This window comes from Macaca mulatta, chromosome 16 (genome assembly GCF_049350105.2).
Source record: "Macaca mulatta isolate MMU2019108-1 chromosome 16, T2T-MMU8v2.0, whole genome shotgun sequence".
NCBI lineage: Eukaryota > Metazoa > Chordata > Mammalia > Primates > Cercopithecidae > Macaca > Macaca mulatta.
Window position 1 is genome coordinate 41,562,362 of NC_133421.1, and position 17,386 is coordinate 41,579,747.

The following is a 17,386-nucleotide window of genomic DNA, read 5'->3' on the forward strand; positions in this document are numbered from 1 at the left end:
ACTTTTAAAAATGGATACTACTTTGGATTACTATATTGGGTGTTAGATATTTAGAAAGTGGAGAACAATCTCTAGAATGCAAATAAGAGATCTAGTAAAGGTATTTTAGTAGGGAAAGTACTAGATTCTTCTCCTGGCGTCCTTATCATACCTATGATTAGATCACTAAATCTTATTTAGTGGTCAAATTTTTTATGGAACCCAACCTTTCCGTTGTTCCTTAATACTGAACTTAGCCACTCTTTTGCCCCTGATAACACTTTCTTATGGATTATTGTATATTTAGCTATCATCAGCCTAACAGAATTGATCCATCTTCTAAAGAATTATCACAGAATGTTTCATTTAAAAAACTAATTCAATTTCTTTTTAAAAAAATTGGAAATACTATAATAATATTCTAATATTTTTCCAGTTATAAATATTCATGAGACTAGACTCTACTTACAAATTAATGCCCATTTGGTAGTGATTGTACTCTAAAAATATTGAGAAAAATCTTATTAATCACAAGTTAGGTGGGTTTTTTGTTTGTTTTGTTTGTTTGTTTGTTTGTTTGAGACAGAGTCTCGCTCTATTGCCCAGGCTGGAGTGCAATGGTGCCATCTCGGTTCACTGCAACCTCCAACCTCTGCCTCCTGAGTTCAGGCGATTCTCCTGTCTCAGCCTCCTGAGTAGATGGGACTACAGGCACACACCACCATGCCCAGCTAATTTTTGTATTTTTAGTAGAGACAGGGTTTCACCATATTGGTCAGGCTGGTTTCGAACTGCTGACCTCAAGTGATCCACCTGCCTTGGCCTCCCAAAGTGCTGGGATTACAGGCATGAGGCACCATGCCCAGCTGGTAGTTTTATTAGAAGATCATAGTTGGCCAGGTGTGGTGGCTTATGCCTTTAATCCCACCACTTTGGGAGGCTAAGGTGGGCACTTGAACCTAGGAGTTTTGAGATCAGCCTGGGCACCATAGTGAGACCCCCATCACTACAAAAAAACTTAAAAATTATCTGGGCGTGGCAGCTTGAGCTTATAATCCTAGCTGCTTGGGAAGCTGAAGCAGAAGATCACTTGAGCCCAGGAGTTTGAGGCTGCAGTGAGCTATGACTGTACCACAGCACTAGGCGGTGGTGGGGAGGGGGGTGCTGAATATTTTCATAGAAAAGTATAACTGGAAAAAGTTACTTAGTGGTCTTAATGTTTAAGAATGTTTTTGTGTGTGTGTGTGTGTGTAGATCCAACATTTAGTTTAATGTTTGATGGCTGCTTTGAAGAAATCAAGTTCAGTACTCCTTCCCTGGTAAGTTTTAAATTTTGATAACCATAAATTACATATCACAATCATGTAAAAGTAATTTATTATTAAATACAGCTATAATTTAGCCAGGTGTGGTATCATGCCTATACTCCCAGCTACTTGGGAGGCTGAGGCAGGAAGATCACTTGAGCCCAGGAGGTGGAGGTTACAGTGAGCTGGAATTGTGCCACTGTACTCTAGCCTGGTCAATCAATCAATCAATCAGGCTAGGTACAGTTGCTCATGCCTGTAATCCCAGCACTTTGGGAGGCTGAGGAGGGCGGATTGCTTGAGCTGTGGAGTTCGAGACCAGCTTGGGCAACATGGCAAAACCCTGTCTCTACATAAAAATACAAAAAATTAGCCAGGCATGGTGGCACATGCCTGTAGTCCTACCTACTCAGGAGGCTGAGGTGGGACAATTGCTTGAGCCCAGGAGGTCAAGGCTGTGGCTGCAGTGAGCTGTGATTGTACTGCTGCATTCCAGCCTGGGTGACAGAGCAAGACTCTGTCTCAAAAAAAATAAATACCTGGCTGGGTGTGGTGGCTCACGCCTGTAATCCCAGCACTTTGGGAGGCCGAGGAGGGTGGATCACCTGAGGTCGGGAGTTCGAGACCAGTCTGACCAACATGGTGAAACCCCGTCTCTATTAAAAATACAAAATTAGCCGGACGTGGTGGCACATGCCTGTAATCCCAGCTACTCGGGAGGCTGTGGCAGGAGAATCGCCGGAATTCAGGAGGTTGCGGTGAGCCAAGATCGTGCTATTGCACTCCAGCCTGGGCAACAAGAGTGAAACTACGTCTCCAAAAAAAAAAAAAGAAAGAAAAAAGAAAAAAAAGCTATGATTTAAATGTGGTTTCCTTTTTTTTTTTTTTTTCTTTGAGACGGAGTCTTGCTCTGTCGCCCAGGCTGGAGTGCAGTGGCCGGATCTCAGCTCACTGCAAGCTCCGCCTCCCGGGTTCACGCCATTCTCCTGCCTCAGCCTCCCATAAATGTGGTTTCTAAGGAATATGTTAAAATTTTTAAGTTTTAGGACTTCTGATATTTCTCTTTTTTTTTTTTTTTGCTTTAAAAATGTTTTTTCTTAAATTAAAAAAAATTTTTATGAGGCTCCAATGTTCACTAGGTTTTTTGCCTAGTAACAGTGCTTTTCTGAGGTAAAATTTAAATGGAGTTAAAATTCCCTTGCATGAATAACCTAATGAATGTATTTTGTACATGTAACATATGTAAAAATCAGTGTCATCATTATGCAGATCAGAATATAGAGCATTTCCATTACCTCCTGAAGTTCTCATGGACCCTTTCTAGTAAGAATCCCCTTTTCCACCAGAAGTCACCACCTTTTTTTTTTTTCTTTCTTACAATGATGAACAAGGCACTTTTTTAACCTTTAAAAAGAAAGTTTTTGTGTGCGTGTCTTTTTTTTCTTTTTCCTTTTTCTTTTTTGTTTTTCATTCTTCTAAAAAAAAAGTTTTAAAAATTAACATTAAGTTGCTGGGCATGGTGGCTCATACTTGTAATCCCAGCACTTTGGGAGGTTGAGGTTAGAGGATTGCTTGAGGCCAGCAGTTCCAGGCTGCAGTGAGCTATGATTGTAGTCAGGTCAATTTTATTGTATGGGTTCTTTATTTTTTTAGGTGAGGTCTCACTCTTCACCCAAGCTGGAGTGTAGTGGCACAATTGCCCTGTTGCCCAGGCTGGAGTGTGGTGGCACGATCTTGGCTCACTGCAACCTCCAACTCCTGGGTTCAAGCAATTCTCCCACCTCAGCCTCCCTAGTAACTGGGAATGGAGATGCATACCACCGCACCTGGCTAATTTTTTTTGTATTTTTAGTAGAGATGGGATTTCACCATGTTGGCCAGACTGGCTTTGAACTCCTGACCTGAAATAATCCACCCACCTTGGCCTCCTAAAGTGTTAGGATTACAGGCGTGAGCCACCACTCCTGACCCTGTTCTTTCTTTTATTTATTTATTTTTTTTTTTTTGAGACGGAGTCTCGCTCTGTCGCCCAGGCTGGAGTGCAGTGGCGCGATCTCGGCTCACTGCAAGCTCCGCCTCCCGGGTTCACGCCATTCTCCTGCCTCAGCCTCCCGAGTAGCTGGGACTACAGGTGCCCACAACCGCGCCCGGCTAATTTTTTGTATTTTTAGTAGAGACGGGGTTTCACCGTGGTCTCGATCTCCTGACCTTGTGATCCGCCCGCCTCGGCCTCCCAAAGTGCTGGGATTACAGGCGTGAGCCACCGCGCCCGGCTGTTCTTTCTTTTAAATTGTGTTTCTTAGCTGGAGGCAGTGGCTCACGCCTGTAATCCCAGCACTTTGGGAGGCAGAGTCCAGGAGTTTGAGACCGCTTGAGTCCAGGAGTTTGTGACCGACTTGGGAAACGTGGTGAAACCCTGTCTCTACAAAAAATTTAAAAAATTAGCTGGACGTGGTAGCGCACACCTGTAGTCCCAGCTACTTGGGAGATTGAGGTGGGAGGATCACTTGAGCATGGGAGGCAGAGGTTGCAGTGAGCCAAGATCATGCCACCACACTCCAGCCTGGGTGACAGCACAAGACCCTGTCTCAAAAAAAAAAAAAAAAAAAAAATTGTTTCTCTTAACACATAATTGAATATTTTTAAAAATTTGTCTAAACAGGCTGGGCGCTATGCTCATGCCTATAATGCTAGGACTTTAGGAGGCCAAAGTGGGTGGATCCCTTGAGCCTAGGAGTTCAAGACCAGCCTGGGCAACCTTGGCAAAATCCTGTCTCTACAAAATGCACAAAAATTAGCTGGATGTAAAAAGAAAGAAAAAAAGAAAGAAAATTAACTGGGTATAGTGGCATGTGCCTGTAGTCCCAGCTACTTGGGAGGCTGAGGCAGGAGGATTGCCTGAACTTGGGAGGTAGAGGTTGCAGGAAGCCAAGATCGCACCAGAGCACCCCAGCTTTCCAGAGCGAGACTCTGGGGAAAAAAAAAGAAAAAAAAAATTTGTCTAGACTCTGCAGTCTTTTGGATTAACCAAGTGTATTATTTCATTTTACCTTCACTGTTGACTTTCAGCTATATGCTCATATGGCCTCCATTAGCCAGATTAGGCTATTGAGCTTTTAAAATGTGGTTAGTCTACAGTTAATAAAAGATCATATTTTGTGTGATAATAATTGTATGAAATGTTCAGAATAGGCAAATTTATAGAGACAGAAAGTGGATTCATAGCTGCCTAAGGCTAGAGGAGCTAGGTAGAAATAGGGAGTGACTGCTGATTAGTCTGGGGTTTCTTTTGGGGATGATGAAAATGCTCTGTAATTAGATAGTGGTAATGGGTGCAAAACTCTAGATATACTAAAACCATTGAATTTTACATGTTAAGTGGGTGAATTGTATAGTATATGAATTATATCTAAATATGGCTTATTATGTATTTTTAAAATGTGGCTAGTCTGAATTAGTTTGTGCTAAAAGTGTAATATAAACACTTTTTTTTTTTTTTTTTTTTTTTGGAGACAGGGTCTCACTCTATTTCCTAGGCTGGAGTGTAGTGGCTCAATCTCAGCTCACTGCAACCTCTACCTCCTGGGCTCAAGCAATACTCCCACCTCAGCCTCCCGAGTAGCTGGGACCATAGGCGTGTGCCACCACACTCAGCTAATTAAAAATATTTTTTTGTAGAGATGAGGTCTCACTATATTGCCCAGACTGATCCTGAATTCCTGAGCTCAAGTAATACTCCTGCCTCAGCCTCCCAAAGTGCTGGTATTATATGCGTGAGCCACAGTGCCTGGCTAACACCAGATTTTGAGGACTAAGTGCAAAAAATAGGAATGTAACACATCTCACTAATTTTTGTATTGATTACTTTTTGCAATAATATTTGGATATATTGTTGTAAGACAATGTAGTAAAATTAATTATTATTATAATTTTTTGAGACGGAGTCTCACTATGTCGCCCAGGCTAGAGTGCACTGGCGCAATCACTGGCTTACTACAAGCTCCACCTCCCGGGTTCCTGTGATTCTCCTGTCTTAGCCTCCCAAGTAGCTGGGGCTACAGGCGCCGTCTACCATGCCTGGCTAATTTTTTTTGTATTTTTTAGTAGAGATGGGGTTTCACCGTGTTAGCCAGGATGGTTTCGATCTCCTGACCTCGTGATCCACCAGCTGTGGCCTCCCAAAGTGCTGGAATTAGAGGCGTGAGCCACCGCACCTGGCCCTAAAATTAATTTTACTTGTTTCTTTAATTTTTTAATGTGGCTCCTGGAAATTTTAAATTATATAGCTTGGTGTTTAACATTTTTGTATTAAAAAATTTGCTTTTGGTAAAGAACACGTAACAGTGTACAGTTGAGTAGTGTTAAGTATATTCACACTGTTCTTGCAAAACTGAAATTCTATGCTCGTTAAATCAAACTCCCTGTTTCCTCCTGTCCAGTAGTTGCTGGCAACTACCATTTTACTTTGTTTATGTGAATTTGACTACTCTAGATATAAATGGAATCATACTGATTTGGCTTTTTGGGACCGATTTTTTTTTTTTTTTTTTTTTTTTTTTTTTGAGATGGAGTTTTGCTGTGTTGCCAGGCTGGAGTGCAGTGGCGCGATCTCAGTCACTGCAACCTCTGCCTCTCGGTTTCAAGCGATTCTCCTGCCTCAGCCTCCCAAAGTACTGGGATTACAGGCCTGAGCCATCGCGCCCAGCTGTGACTGGCTTATTTCACTTAGCATAACATCCTCAAGGTTCACCTAAGTCATAGTATATATATAGCTTACAGTGTTTTACTTGCATTACATTTCTTTTCTTTCTTTTTTTTTTTTAAGATGTAGTCTTCGCTTTGTCACCTGGACTGGAGTGCAGTGGCGCGATCTCCGCTCACTGCAACCTCTGCCTCCCTCCCGGGTTCAAGCAATTCTCTTGCCTCAGCCTCCCGAGTAGCTGGGACTACAGGCACGTGCCACCACGCCCGGCTAATTTTTGTATTTTTAATAGATATAGTGTTTCACCATGTTGGCCAGGCTGGTCTTGAACTCCTGACCTCAAGTGATCCGCCTGCCTCAGCCTCCCAAAATGCTGGGATTACAGATGTGAGCCACCGCACCTGCCCCTTGCCTTATATTTCTTTCTTTCTTTCTTTCTTTTTTTTTTTTTTTTGAGACAGAGTCTCGCTCTGTTGCCCAGGCTGGAGTGCAGTGGCCGGATCTCGGCTCACTGCAAGCTCCACCTCCCAGGTTCACACCATTCTCCTGCCTCAGCCTCCCGAGTAGCTGGGACTACAGGCGCCCACCATCTCGCCCGGCTAATTTTTTGTATTTTTTAGTAGAGACAGGGTTTCACCGTGTTAGCCAGGATGGTCTCGATCTCCTGACCTCATGATACGCCTGCCTCGGCCTCCCAAAGTGCTGGGATTACAGGCGTGAGCCACGGCCCCCAGCCTATTCCAGTTTTCTTAGACTTTTTATCGAGAGTGGGTATTGGATTTTATCAAAAGCTTCTTTTGCATGTGTTGAAATCATATTTTTCTACTTCTATCTATCTCTATGGTGAATTACACTGACTGATTTTCTAATGATAAACCACTTGGTCAGGATGTATTATCCACTTTATTGATTGATTAGATTTGTGATTAATTTATTAAGGATTCATATGTTTATTTTCTTGAGGAATACTACTTTGTAACCTTCTTTTTGTTTCTTTTTTTTTTTTTTTTCTTTTTTGAGACGGAGTCTCGCTCTGTCGCCCAGGCTGGAGTGCAGTGGCCGGATCTCAGCTCACTGCAAGCTCCGCCTCCCGGGTTCACGCCATTCTCCTGCCTCAGCCTCCCGAGTAGCTGGACTACAGACGCCCGCCACGTCGCCCGGCTAGATTTTTGTATTTTTTAGTAGAGACGGGGTTTCACCATGTTAGCCAGGATGGTCTTGATCTCCTGACCTCATGATCCGCCCGTCTCGGCCTCCCAAAGTGCTGGGATTACAGGCTTGAGCCACCGCGCCCGGCCTCTTTTCTTTTCTTTTCTTTTTTTTTTTTTTTTGAGACGGAGTCTCGCTCTGCCGCCCAGGCTGGAGTGCAGTGGCCGGATCTCAGCTCACTGCAAGCTCCGCCTCCCGGGTTCACGCCATTCTCCTGCCTCAGCTTCCGGAGTAGCTGGGACTACAGGCGCCCGCCACCGCGCCCGGCTAGTTTTTTGTATTTTTTTTTAGTAGAGACAGGGTTTCACCGTGTTAGCTAGGATGGTCTCGATCTCCTGACCTCGTGATCCGCCCATCTCGGCCTCCCACAGTGCTAGGATTACAGGCTTGAGCCACCGCGCCCGGCCTCTTTTTTTTTTTTTTAAGAATTGTCTTTGTTAGCTTTAAAATATTAAGGTTAAGCTGCCCCCAAAAAGAGTTGAGAAATGTTTCCTTCTCTTTTTTTAAGAGTTTGTACAGGTTTGATATTCTTTATTTTTTGGTATTTTATATACTTCATCAGTGAATTTACGAGTTTTCTTTGTGGAAAACTCTTTGATAAATTGAATTATTTAATTTATTTATTTTGAGACAGAGTCTCGCTCTGTCGCTCAGGCTGGAGTGCAATGGTGTGATCTTGGCTCACTGTAACCTCCACCTCCCAGCTTCAAGTGATTTTCCTGCTTCAGCCTCCTGAGTAGCTGGAGTTAGAGATAGGGTATCACCATGCTGGGCAGGCTGGTCTCAAACTCCTGACCTCAGGTGATCTTCTTGCCTCAGCCTCTCTGAATTTCTTGGCTGGGCACAGTGGCTCGTGCCTATAATCCCAGCACTTTGGAAGGCTAAGTCAGGAAGATTGCTTGATGCCAGGAGTTTGAGACCAGCCTGGGCAATACAGTGAGACCCCCATCTCTACAAAAAAAAAATTAATTAGCTTTATGCACTCATTAGTGCAATTTCTAACCTGTTTTTAAAAAACTGTGTATTTTTCTGTGTTACAGTATCATATTTATAATTTTGTTGTAAGATATTCTATCAAGCTATACTATTACTTAATCCTAAGGGGTTTTGTCAAGGTTTGTAAAACTGCCAGTGTTCAGGTTGGAGAATCTCCTATAAAAGTTTCCTTGCTGTCTTGCACAATATACAGTTAATAAAAGAAATACATATAAATGCTTTTAATTTAGTAGTATATTCCCTTATATTTTTAAAGCAGTTTCATCCTCAAGAAGAGCATTTAGGATAATGTGAATTTTAGCAAAATTTGTCTCACTTTTAGATATTATTTGTATGTATTATTGCTGTATCTATTTTAACTCAGCAGTTAACCACATTTCTCTCTGTTTTGAAGCTAAATGTTGCCAGCTACCTACAAATGATTTGCTTAACTGAGAATTTTAGAACTGATATAAAAGACTTTGTAACCTTGTTAACTGCAAATACTTGCGATATCAGAAAAAGTATCCTTTACTTACAATTCTGGATTAGAAGTGGAGGTGGAGTTTTAGAAGAACGACCATTAACCCTTCATGGTAAGTGGATTTGTTATTAAAGACATTTCTATTATGGGACCCTATTTAAAAATCTGTGCTATGGCTGGGTGCAGTGGCTCATGCCTGTAATCCCAGCACTTTGGGAGAGTAAGGTGGAGGATCTCTTGAGGCCAGGAGGTCCAGATCAGTCTGCTCAACATAGTGAGACCCATGTCTCTACAAGAAAATTTTTGGGAGGCCAAGGCGGGAGGATCACTTGAAGCCAGGAGTTCAAAACCAGCGTGTGCAAGAAAGTGAGACCCCTGTCTCTACAAAAAAATTTTTTTAAATAAGCTGGTCAGGGTGGCGTGTACTGGCTACTCAGGAGGCTGAAGTAGGAGGATCACATGATCCCAGGAGTTTGAGGCTGCAGTGAGCTATGATTATGCCACTGCACTCTGACCTGGACAATACAGCAATATCCCGTATCTTAAAAAAAAAAAAAAAAAATTTTTTTTTTCTTTTTTCAGATGGAGTCTGGCACTGTTGCCTGGGCTGGAGTGCAGTGGTGCGATCTCGGCTCTCTGCAACCTCTGCCTCCCAGGTTCAAGCAATTCTCCTGCCTCAGCCTCCCGAGTAGCTGGGATTACAGGCCCCCGCCACCACGCCCAGCTAATTTTTTTTGTCTTTTAGTAGAGACGGGGTTTACTGTGTTGGCTAGGTTGGTCTTGAACTCCTGACCTTGTGATCCACCTGCCTTGGTCTCCCAAAGTGCTGGAATTACAGGCGTGAGCTACCACATCTGGCCCTAAAATTTTTTTTTTTTTTTTTACTTAAAAAAACTCTGTGCTATACTAGAATAGTTGAAAGATTATAAAAATTTTAAGCAACTTGTTATGTTAATCTTCAAAATAAATATGCATATGTCAACTTTGTTCATAAAACATTTTGGCCTGGCACAGTGTCTCACAACTGTAATCCCAGCACTTTGGGAGGCCAAGTGGGGTAAATTCCTTGAGCTCAGGAGTTTGAGACCAGCCTGGGCAACATGGTGAAACCCCATCTCTACAAAAATTTGGCTAGGCATGGTGGTGCATGCCTCTGGTCCTAGCTACTTGGGGGGTAGAGATGGGAGGATTGCTAGAACCTGGGAGATCGACGTTGCAGTGAGCCAAGATCATGCCACTGCACTCCAGCCTGGGTAACAGAGTGAGACTCTGACTAAAAGAAAAAATTTTGCAGTCAACGTGAGTAAACAGAATTAAACTGGACCTAGAAAGTTGGATTTTTCTCCTGGGTATGCTGCTCTTTACAATTAATATATAAGCTACAAAATTCACTTTGCCTTTTTGAGCCTGTTTTTTCACCTCAAAAATGAGAGATTTGAACTAATCTGTAAGTTACTTACTCTTTTGTAGTTGCGCTTTTAAGATGATCTCATTGTTTAATTAAAAAAACACACACACAGGCTGGGCACGGTGGCTCACGCCTGTAATCCCAGCACTTTGGGAGGCTGAGGAGGTTAGATCTTGAGGTCAGGAGATCAAGACCATTCTGGCCAATATGGTGAAACCCCGTCTCTACTAAAAATACAAAAATTAGCCAGGCGTGGCAGCACGTGCCTGTAATCCCAGCTACTTGGGAGGCTGAGGCGGGAAAATTGCTTGAACCCGGGAGGCAGAGGCTGCAGTGAGCCAAGATCGCGCCACTGCACTCCAACCTGGACGACAGAGCGAGACTCTGTCTCAAAAAAAAAAAAAAAGTTAAAAGACAAACACAGAAAAAACCTCCCACCCTGTTCCCCTTTCCTCTTCAAAAGTTTTTCTTTCTTTTTTTTTTTTGAGATAGGGTCTCGCTATATTGCCCAGGCTAGAGTATAGTGACTGACTATTCATGGGCAGGATGATAATGCAGGATAGCCCTGAACTCCTGGGCTTAAGCGATCCTCCTGTCCTAGCCTCCTAAGTAGGCCACTGTGTCCAGCTTCCTCCCCAGAAATTTGACTCTTAAATTTTCAAACTGTTATGCATACATTTATTAACATATGATTCCTTATAAACAAATGATACTAAAATTATTATTTAACAACTTTTTCACTTACTAAAAACATTGGTTTTTCTACATGAGTAGATATATAGATATATAGTATTCTTTTTATGTAACTATAATGTACAATCACTTTTAACTTCAGGAGTCTTTAAATTCTATCTTTCCTAAGTACTTTATGATTTCAGAAATGCTTTTATTTCTTTTTTTTTTTTTTCAGTCATCATTGTTACCTAATTCAAGTGAGTACCTTCTCCATGTCGGGTCTTGTGTTTACATGGTTAAGACATGGCTCCTTGCCTGAAGAGGTTTTAGTTTGTGGTTTCCATGCTCCATAGTCACGGTTCTCTAGTTACAGATCCTACTCTGGTAAATACACAAATATTTCAAGGAAACCAAGGTGAAATTATGTAATATTAATTCCTTATCAGTTTTTTCTTTTAATTAGTTTAACATTTTAACATATTATTGGCCGGGCGCGGTGGCTCAAGCCTGTAATCTCAGCACTTTGGGAGGCTGAGACGGGCGGATCACGAGGTCAGGAGATCGAGACCATCCTGGCTAACATGGTGAAACCCCGTCTCTACTAAAAAATACAAAAAACTAGCCGGGCGAGGTGGCGGGCGCCTGTAGTCCCAGCTACTCGGGAGGCTGAGGCAGGAGAATGGCGTAAACCCGGGAGGCGGAGCTTGCAGTGAGCTGAGATCCGGCCCCTGCACTCCAGCCTGGGCGGCAGAGCAAGACTCCGTCTCAAAAAAAAAAAAAAAAAAAAAAAAAAAAAAAAAATATTCTTTTTCTTCTTCTTTTTTTTTTTTTATTTTTTTTATTTTGAGACAGTGTCTCACTCTGTTGCCCAGGCTGGAGTGCAGTGGTGGCACAGTCATGGCTCACTGGAGCCTCAATCTCCTGGACTCGAGCCGTCTTCCCACCTGAGCCTCCTGAGTGGATGGGACCACAGGCGTGCACCACCACACCTAACTTTTGTATTTTTTGTAGAGATGGGGTCTCACTATGTTGCCCAGCCTGGTTTTGAACTCCTGGGCTCAAGTGATCCACCTTCCTTGGCCTCCCAAAGTGCTGGGATTACAGGAATGAGCCACCTCACCCGGCTTCATATTATTGTTTTTCAAAGTAGATATGCCTATATATTCTATTCAGTGTAAGCCCATAGCTTTAACCATATCTCAAAAGTAAATATAATATATAACACATGGAAAATATCCTGGTGTAACAAATTAGTTAATAACTTTTTGATATATCACTGGATATAAATTGTTACAGCAAGAACTTTAGAAGACAGAAAATAAGTATAGCATAGTTTCTCTTCTTTTTTTTCTTTTTCTTTTTTTTTTTTTTTTTGAGACAGAGTCTGGCTCTGTCGTCCAGGCTGGAGTGCAGTGGCGCAGTCTCGGTTCGCTGCAACCTCCCAGGTTCAAGCGATTCTCCTGCCTTAGCCTCCCGAGTAGCTGGGATTACAGGCATGTACCACCATGCCCAGCTAATTTTTTGCATTTTTAGTAGAGACAGGATTTCACTGTGTTAGCCAGGATGGTCCCGATCTTCTGACCTCGTGATCTGCCCACCTCAGCCTCCCAAAGTGCTAGGATTACAGGCATGAGCCACCTCACCCGGCCAATTTCTCTTCTTAAAGGTCCTTTTTTTAATATACATTTCATTCCTGCCTTTAAAAAAAAACACATACATAAAACAATATTCCCCTACTTCTTGAAAGTAGCCACAGTTAGACCTTTATGCATATAACATAAAAATACTTATTTAGGAAAATTAACCTATTATTATATATGTTGTTAGTTATTTTTAAGTTTATTGTCAGCACATATGGTCCTATTATCCCACTGTTTTTCACAGCTGCATGCTTTTCTATAGAATAGAATGGATGTACCGTAATTTAACCATTACTTATAGACACTTAAACTATCTTCAATTTGACATTAAAATACGGTGAATATCTTTATACATATATCCTTGAACATGTCTGTAATACTGATAGAGAGAATTCTAGAAGTATGACTGCTGGGTCACAAAGGGTGTATATACTTTACATTTTGATAGTTGTCAGACTGCCCTCTGATGACAATTGTACCAACTTATGCTCCCATGAATAGTATATGATGGTTTTTTCATGTGTACTGCTGACAGAACTACATTATAATTCTTTTAATTTTGCCAATTTAAAAAGTGAAACGCGTACAGTATATTATTTTAAAATTACATTTCCATGCTTATTGGTGAAATTGCATATCTTCTTATTAGGTCTTTGAAATTATTATTATTATTATCATTATTATTATCTGAGGTGGAGCTTCGCTCAGTCGCCTAGGCCAGAGTACAATGGCGTGATCTCAGCTCACTGCAGCCTCTGCCTCCCAGGTTCAAGTGATTCTCCTGCCTCAGCCTCCCAAGTAGTTGGGATTATAGGCACGCACCACTACGCCAAGCTAATTTTTTGTATTTTTAGTAGAGATGGGGTTTCGCCATGTTGGCCAGGCTGGTCTCAAACTCCTGACCTCAGGTGATCCACCTGCCTTGGCCTCCCAAAGTGCTGGGATTACAGGTGTGAGCCACTGTGTCCCGCTGAAATTACTGTTTCTTTTTTTTTTTTCCTTTGAATTGGAGTCTCACTGTTGCCCAGACTGGAGTGCAGTGGCGTGATCTCAGCTCACTGCAACTTCCGCCTCGCAGGTTCAAGCTATTCTCCTGCCTCAGCCTCCCTAGTAGCGGGGACTACAGGCATGCGTCACCATGCCTGGCTAATTTTTGTATTTTGAGTAGAGACGAGGTTTCACCATGTTGCCCAGGATGGTCTCAAACTCCTGAGCTCAAGTGATCCACCTGCCTCAGCCTCCCAAAGTGCTGGGATTACAGGCGTGAGCCACCTCACCCAGCCTGAAATTAATATTAGGCATTTATTTTTCTTCTGTGATTTGCCTGCTCATAGTCCTTGCACTTTTTCTGTTGGATGGCTTTGAAAGTCCCCCACCATCACCTCACTTAGTTTATCTCTTGGTAGAAATAATGCTTATGACTGGGCACAGTGGCTCACGTATCAGCACTTTGGGAAGTCGAGGGGGCAGATCACTTGAGGTCAGGAGTTCGAGATCGGCCTGGCCAACATGGTAAAACCCCGTCTCTACTAAAAATCCAAAAATTAGCCAGGTGTGGTGACGCGTGGCTGTAATCCCAACTACTCTGGAGGCTGAGGCAGAAAAATCACTTGAACCCAGGAGGTGGAGGTTTCAGTGAGCTGAAATTGAACCACTGCACTTCAGCCTGGGTGACAGAGTGATACTTTGTCTTTTTAAAAAAAAAAAAAAAAGAATAATGCTTATATTGTACTCTTAATGAATTAAACAACAAAATGGGGATATTTGTCCAGAAGATGTCAAAGGATCTCAGGCTTTAAATAATTGTTTGATATAATTTGTTTAATACATATATAGAGAGAGCTAAGATTTTCTTTTATTTTGTAGGTGGAAATAGCAAAAATGTACAACTAGTTTGCTCTGAACATGGCCTTGATAACAAAATTTACCCTAAAAATACTAAAAAGAAATGTATAGACCTTCCGAAATGTGACAGTGGCTGTGCTGAGACCTTGTTTGGTCTTAAGAACATTTTTTCCCCATCTGAAGACTTATTTTCATTTTTAAAGGTATTTTCAATGTCTGTTTTGCAATGTTGAATTTATATTCCTTTTCATATTCCCAACACTAGACTCCTGTCTTTTGAATCTTAAGTTTAACTTAACTATGCCTATAATTTATATAAGCCTTAGGTCTCTGATTTTAACACATTCTATCACTTTAACAAATGGTGCATAGGCATTGCTCTGAATGCATATTATAGGATTTAGAATAGAATTTAGAATATTTTTCAGATAGACTATTTCAGAGAAGTGGTTTTAAATAAATGTGCTTCTAATAATATTGGAGTATATACTACATATATAGAGAATTTAATTCTCCAAATTAAGTCTAAATTTAATTTTTAGACTTATAGTACTATTTTGATATATTAAATATAGATAAATAAAATTATGAGGGGTAGTGACTCAATACTTTGAAGTTAGAATAGGGATAACACTGTATTCATACAAGAAGTGTTCAAACTATGTACTGCTATAACATTTCTTTATTCAACATTGTTTTTCAGCACAAAATCACAACAAAGGAAGAATGGCATAAACTCATCCAGCTTCTTACAGAATTCCAAATGCGGAATGTAGACTTTTTATATAGTAATCTTGAGTTTATTCTACCATTACCAGTTGATACCATTCCAGAAACTAAAAACTTTTGTGGCTCATCAGTAACTGTGGATGCCAGTGCAGCAACAAAAAGTGTGAACTGTCTTGCTAGGAAACATTCTGAAAGAGAACAGCCATTGAAAAAGTCCCAGAAAAAGAAACAAAAGAAAACATTGGTAATATTAGATGATAGTGACTTATTCGACACTGACTTGGACTTCCCTGATGAATCTGTTAGGCTGTCCCCTGTGTTGTCTTCCTCAAATTCAGAAGAAAGCAAAGCCAGAGACAAAGGAAGCAATTCAGAGACAAAGAAATCTATTCCTCGTCCTCCCAAAACAACTGCAGAAAAAAAATGTTCTGCCCTTGTTTCTCATTGTTTAAATTCTCTCTCTGAGTTCATGGATAACATGTCCTTCTTAGATGCCCTTTTAACTGATGTAAGGGAACAAAACGAATACGGTAGAAATGACTTTAGTTGGACAAATGGAAAGGTTAAAAGTGGACTTTGTGATGAGTTTAGTCTTGAGAGTAATGATGGATGGACTTCTCAAAGCTCTGGAGAATTAAAAGCAGCTGCAGAAGCTCTCAGCTTTACTAAATGTTCTTCTACTATTTCAAAAGCACTGGAAAACTTGAATTCTTGCAAGAAATTAGGAAGAGATCCAACCAATGATCTTACTTTTTATATTTCACAAAAGCGCAATAATGTATACTTTAGTCAGTCAGCAGCTAATTTAGAGTAAGTCTTACTTCCTTTACTTTTTATTTTTTAGTAATAAATAGTAAAGGGGAAATCATTAGTTTTTTCTTAATTTAAAAGTGCTGTACTGTTGATCATTGTAAGCCCTTAACATTAATAATGCAGCTTCTAATGAGACAGTTAAGGAGACCAGCCTGATTGCTGGGAAGAGAAATAATGAGGATTGGGGTGGATTTAGGTAACGCTTGAATGACCCAGGAGGGAGTTTGGTCTTGCTGTGATAGATAGCAGATAGTTACTGAGATTTTTCAGTATGGGAGTGATTGATATGTTGACAGGAAATTAATCTGGAAATGTCATCTGGTCTAGACCAGAGGCAAGGAAACTAAACTGGTTGTGATTGGGATTACTGCATTTTTCTTGGGCATTAAAAATTAAAAACAATGCATTACTTTTACAGGAATGCTTGGAAGAGGATAGCAGTCATTAAAAGTGTATTTTCGAGTCGATCTCTTCTCTATGTGGGTAATAGACAAGCTAGTATAATTGAGTACCTGCCAACCCTTCGAAACATCTGTAAGACTGAGAAGCTAAAAGAACAAGGAAAAAGTAAAAGAAGGTAAAGGCTTTATTAAAAACAACATTTTAGATAGTTTTTTCAAGATTAATACATATTTTCATAAGATGAAAATGTTAATATTAAATTGTATTTTTCTTTGTAATTTTGACAGATTCCTGCACTATTTTGAAGGAATTCATCTTGACATTCCAAAAGAGACTGTGAATACTTTGGCAGCTACCTTCCCTTAATGTTTCATACTAACCATGCTTTGTATAGATTATCATGTGGTCCTTAAGATACATTTTTATATTATGTGGATCTTCGTGGAAAAGTATATTTCTCAATGTACATTTTAAACAAACAATTTGTATATTTTTTTATTGGTGGGCAAATATTTAAAATATTTGAGTTACAAATTGTATATATGATTGTAATTTTTTTTCTGAATTTTTTGTATTATCTGATTTAGCTTTGTTGGAGTATTTTTTCTATGTGAGTGAACTGTTTCTGGAAGGTAGAGTTCATTAAGATGAACTCCCTATTTCAAGTGTTTATATTATATATTAGCTTAATATTCAGATACATTAGTGTCACTAAAGTTGGTATACAATCTCCCACTGCTAAATTTGACTGGCTTTACAAAAAAAAAAACAACAGTAAAACAAAAACATTATCTGATGAATTATATTTTTAACCCAAAAGTTAAGGATCCTCATATTGTACAGTTTTTTTGTTGTTGTTATTGTTTTTTGAGATGGAATCTCGCTCTGTCACCCAGGCTGGAGTGCAGTGGCTTGGTATCAGCTCACTGCAACCTTTGCCTCCCAGGTTCAAGCGATTATCCTGCCTCAACCTCCCGAGTAGCTGGGATTACAGGAGCCCACCACCTTGCTCAGCTAATTTTTGTATTTTTAGTAGAGACAGGGTTTTACCATGTTGGTCAGGCTGGTCTCTAACTCCTGACCTCAAGTGATCCATCCGCCTTGGCCTCCCAAAGTGCTGGGATTACAGGCGTGAACCACCATGCTCGGTCTATATTGTACAATTTTGAACAGTATATGTTTATAAATGTGTATGAAGATAGATATTTTTACCTCTTA

General features: G+C 40.7%; 1 protein-coding gene across 2 annotated transcripts in view; it reads left to right on the plus strand.

The window, feature by feature from the left end:
- The window catches only part of ATAD5 (ATPase family AAA domain containing 5), a 67,436-nt gene extending 50,729 nt beyond the window's left edge, over positions 1 to 16,707 (plus strand). For both annotated transcript variants that reach the window (XM_015118991.3, XM_015118990.3), the window contains exons 18-23: positions 1,234 to 1,298; positions 8,588 to 8,768; positions 14,246 to 14,427; positions 14,928 to 15,763; positions 16,185 to 16,343; positions 16,456 to 16,707. In XM_015118991.3, the coding sequence (XP_014974477.3) occupies positions 1,234 to 1,298; positions 8,588 to 8,768; positions 14,246 to 14,427; positions 14,928 to 15,763; positions 16,185 to 16,343; positions 16,456 to 16,534 (1,502 nt within the window). In that variant the 3' untranslated portion in view covers positions 16,535 to 16,707. The remainder of the gene's footprint in view (positions 1 to 1,233; positions 1,299 to 8,587; positions 8,769 to 14,245; positions 14,428 to 14,927; positions 15,764 to 16,184; positions 16,344 to 16,455) is intronic.
- The last annotated feature ends 679 nt before the right edge of the window (positions 16,708 to 17,386 follow it).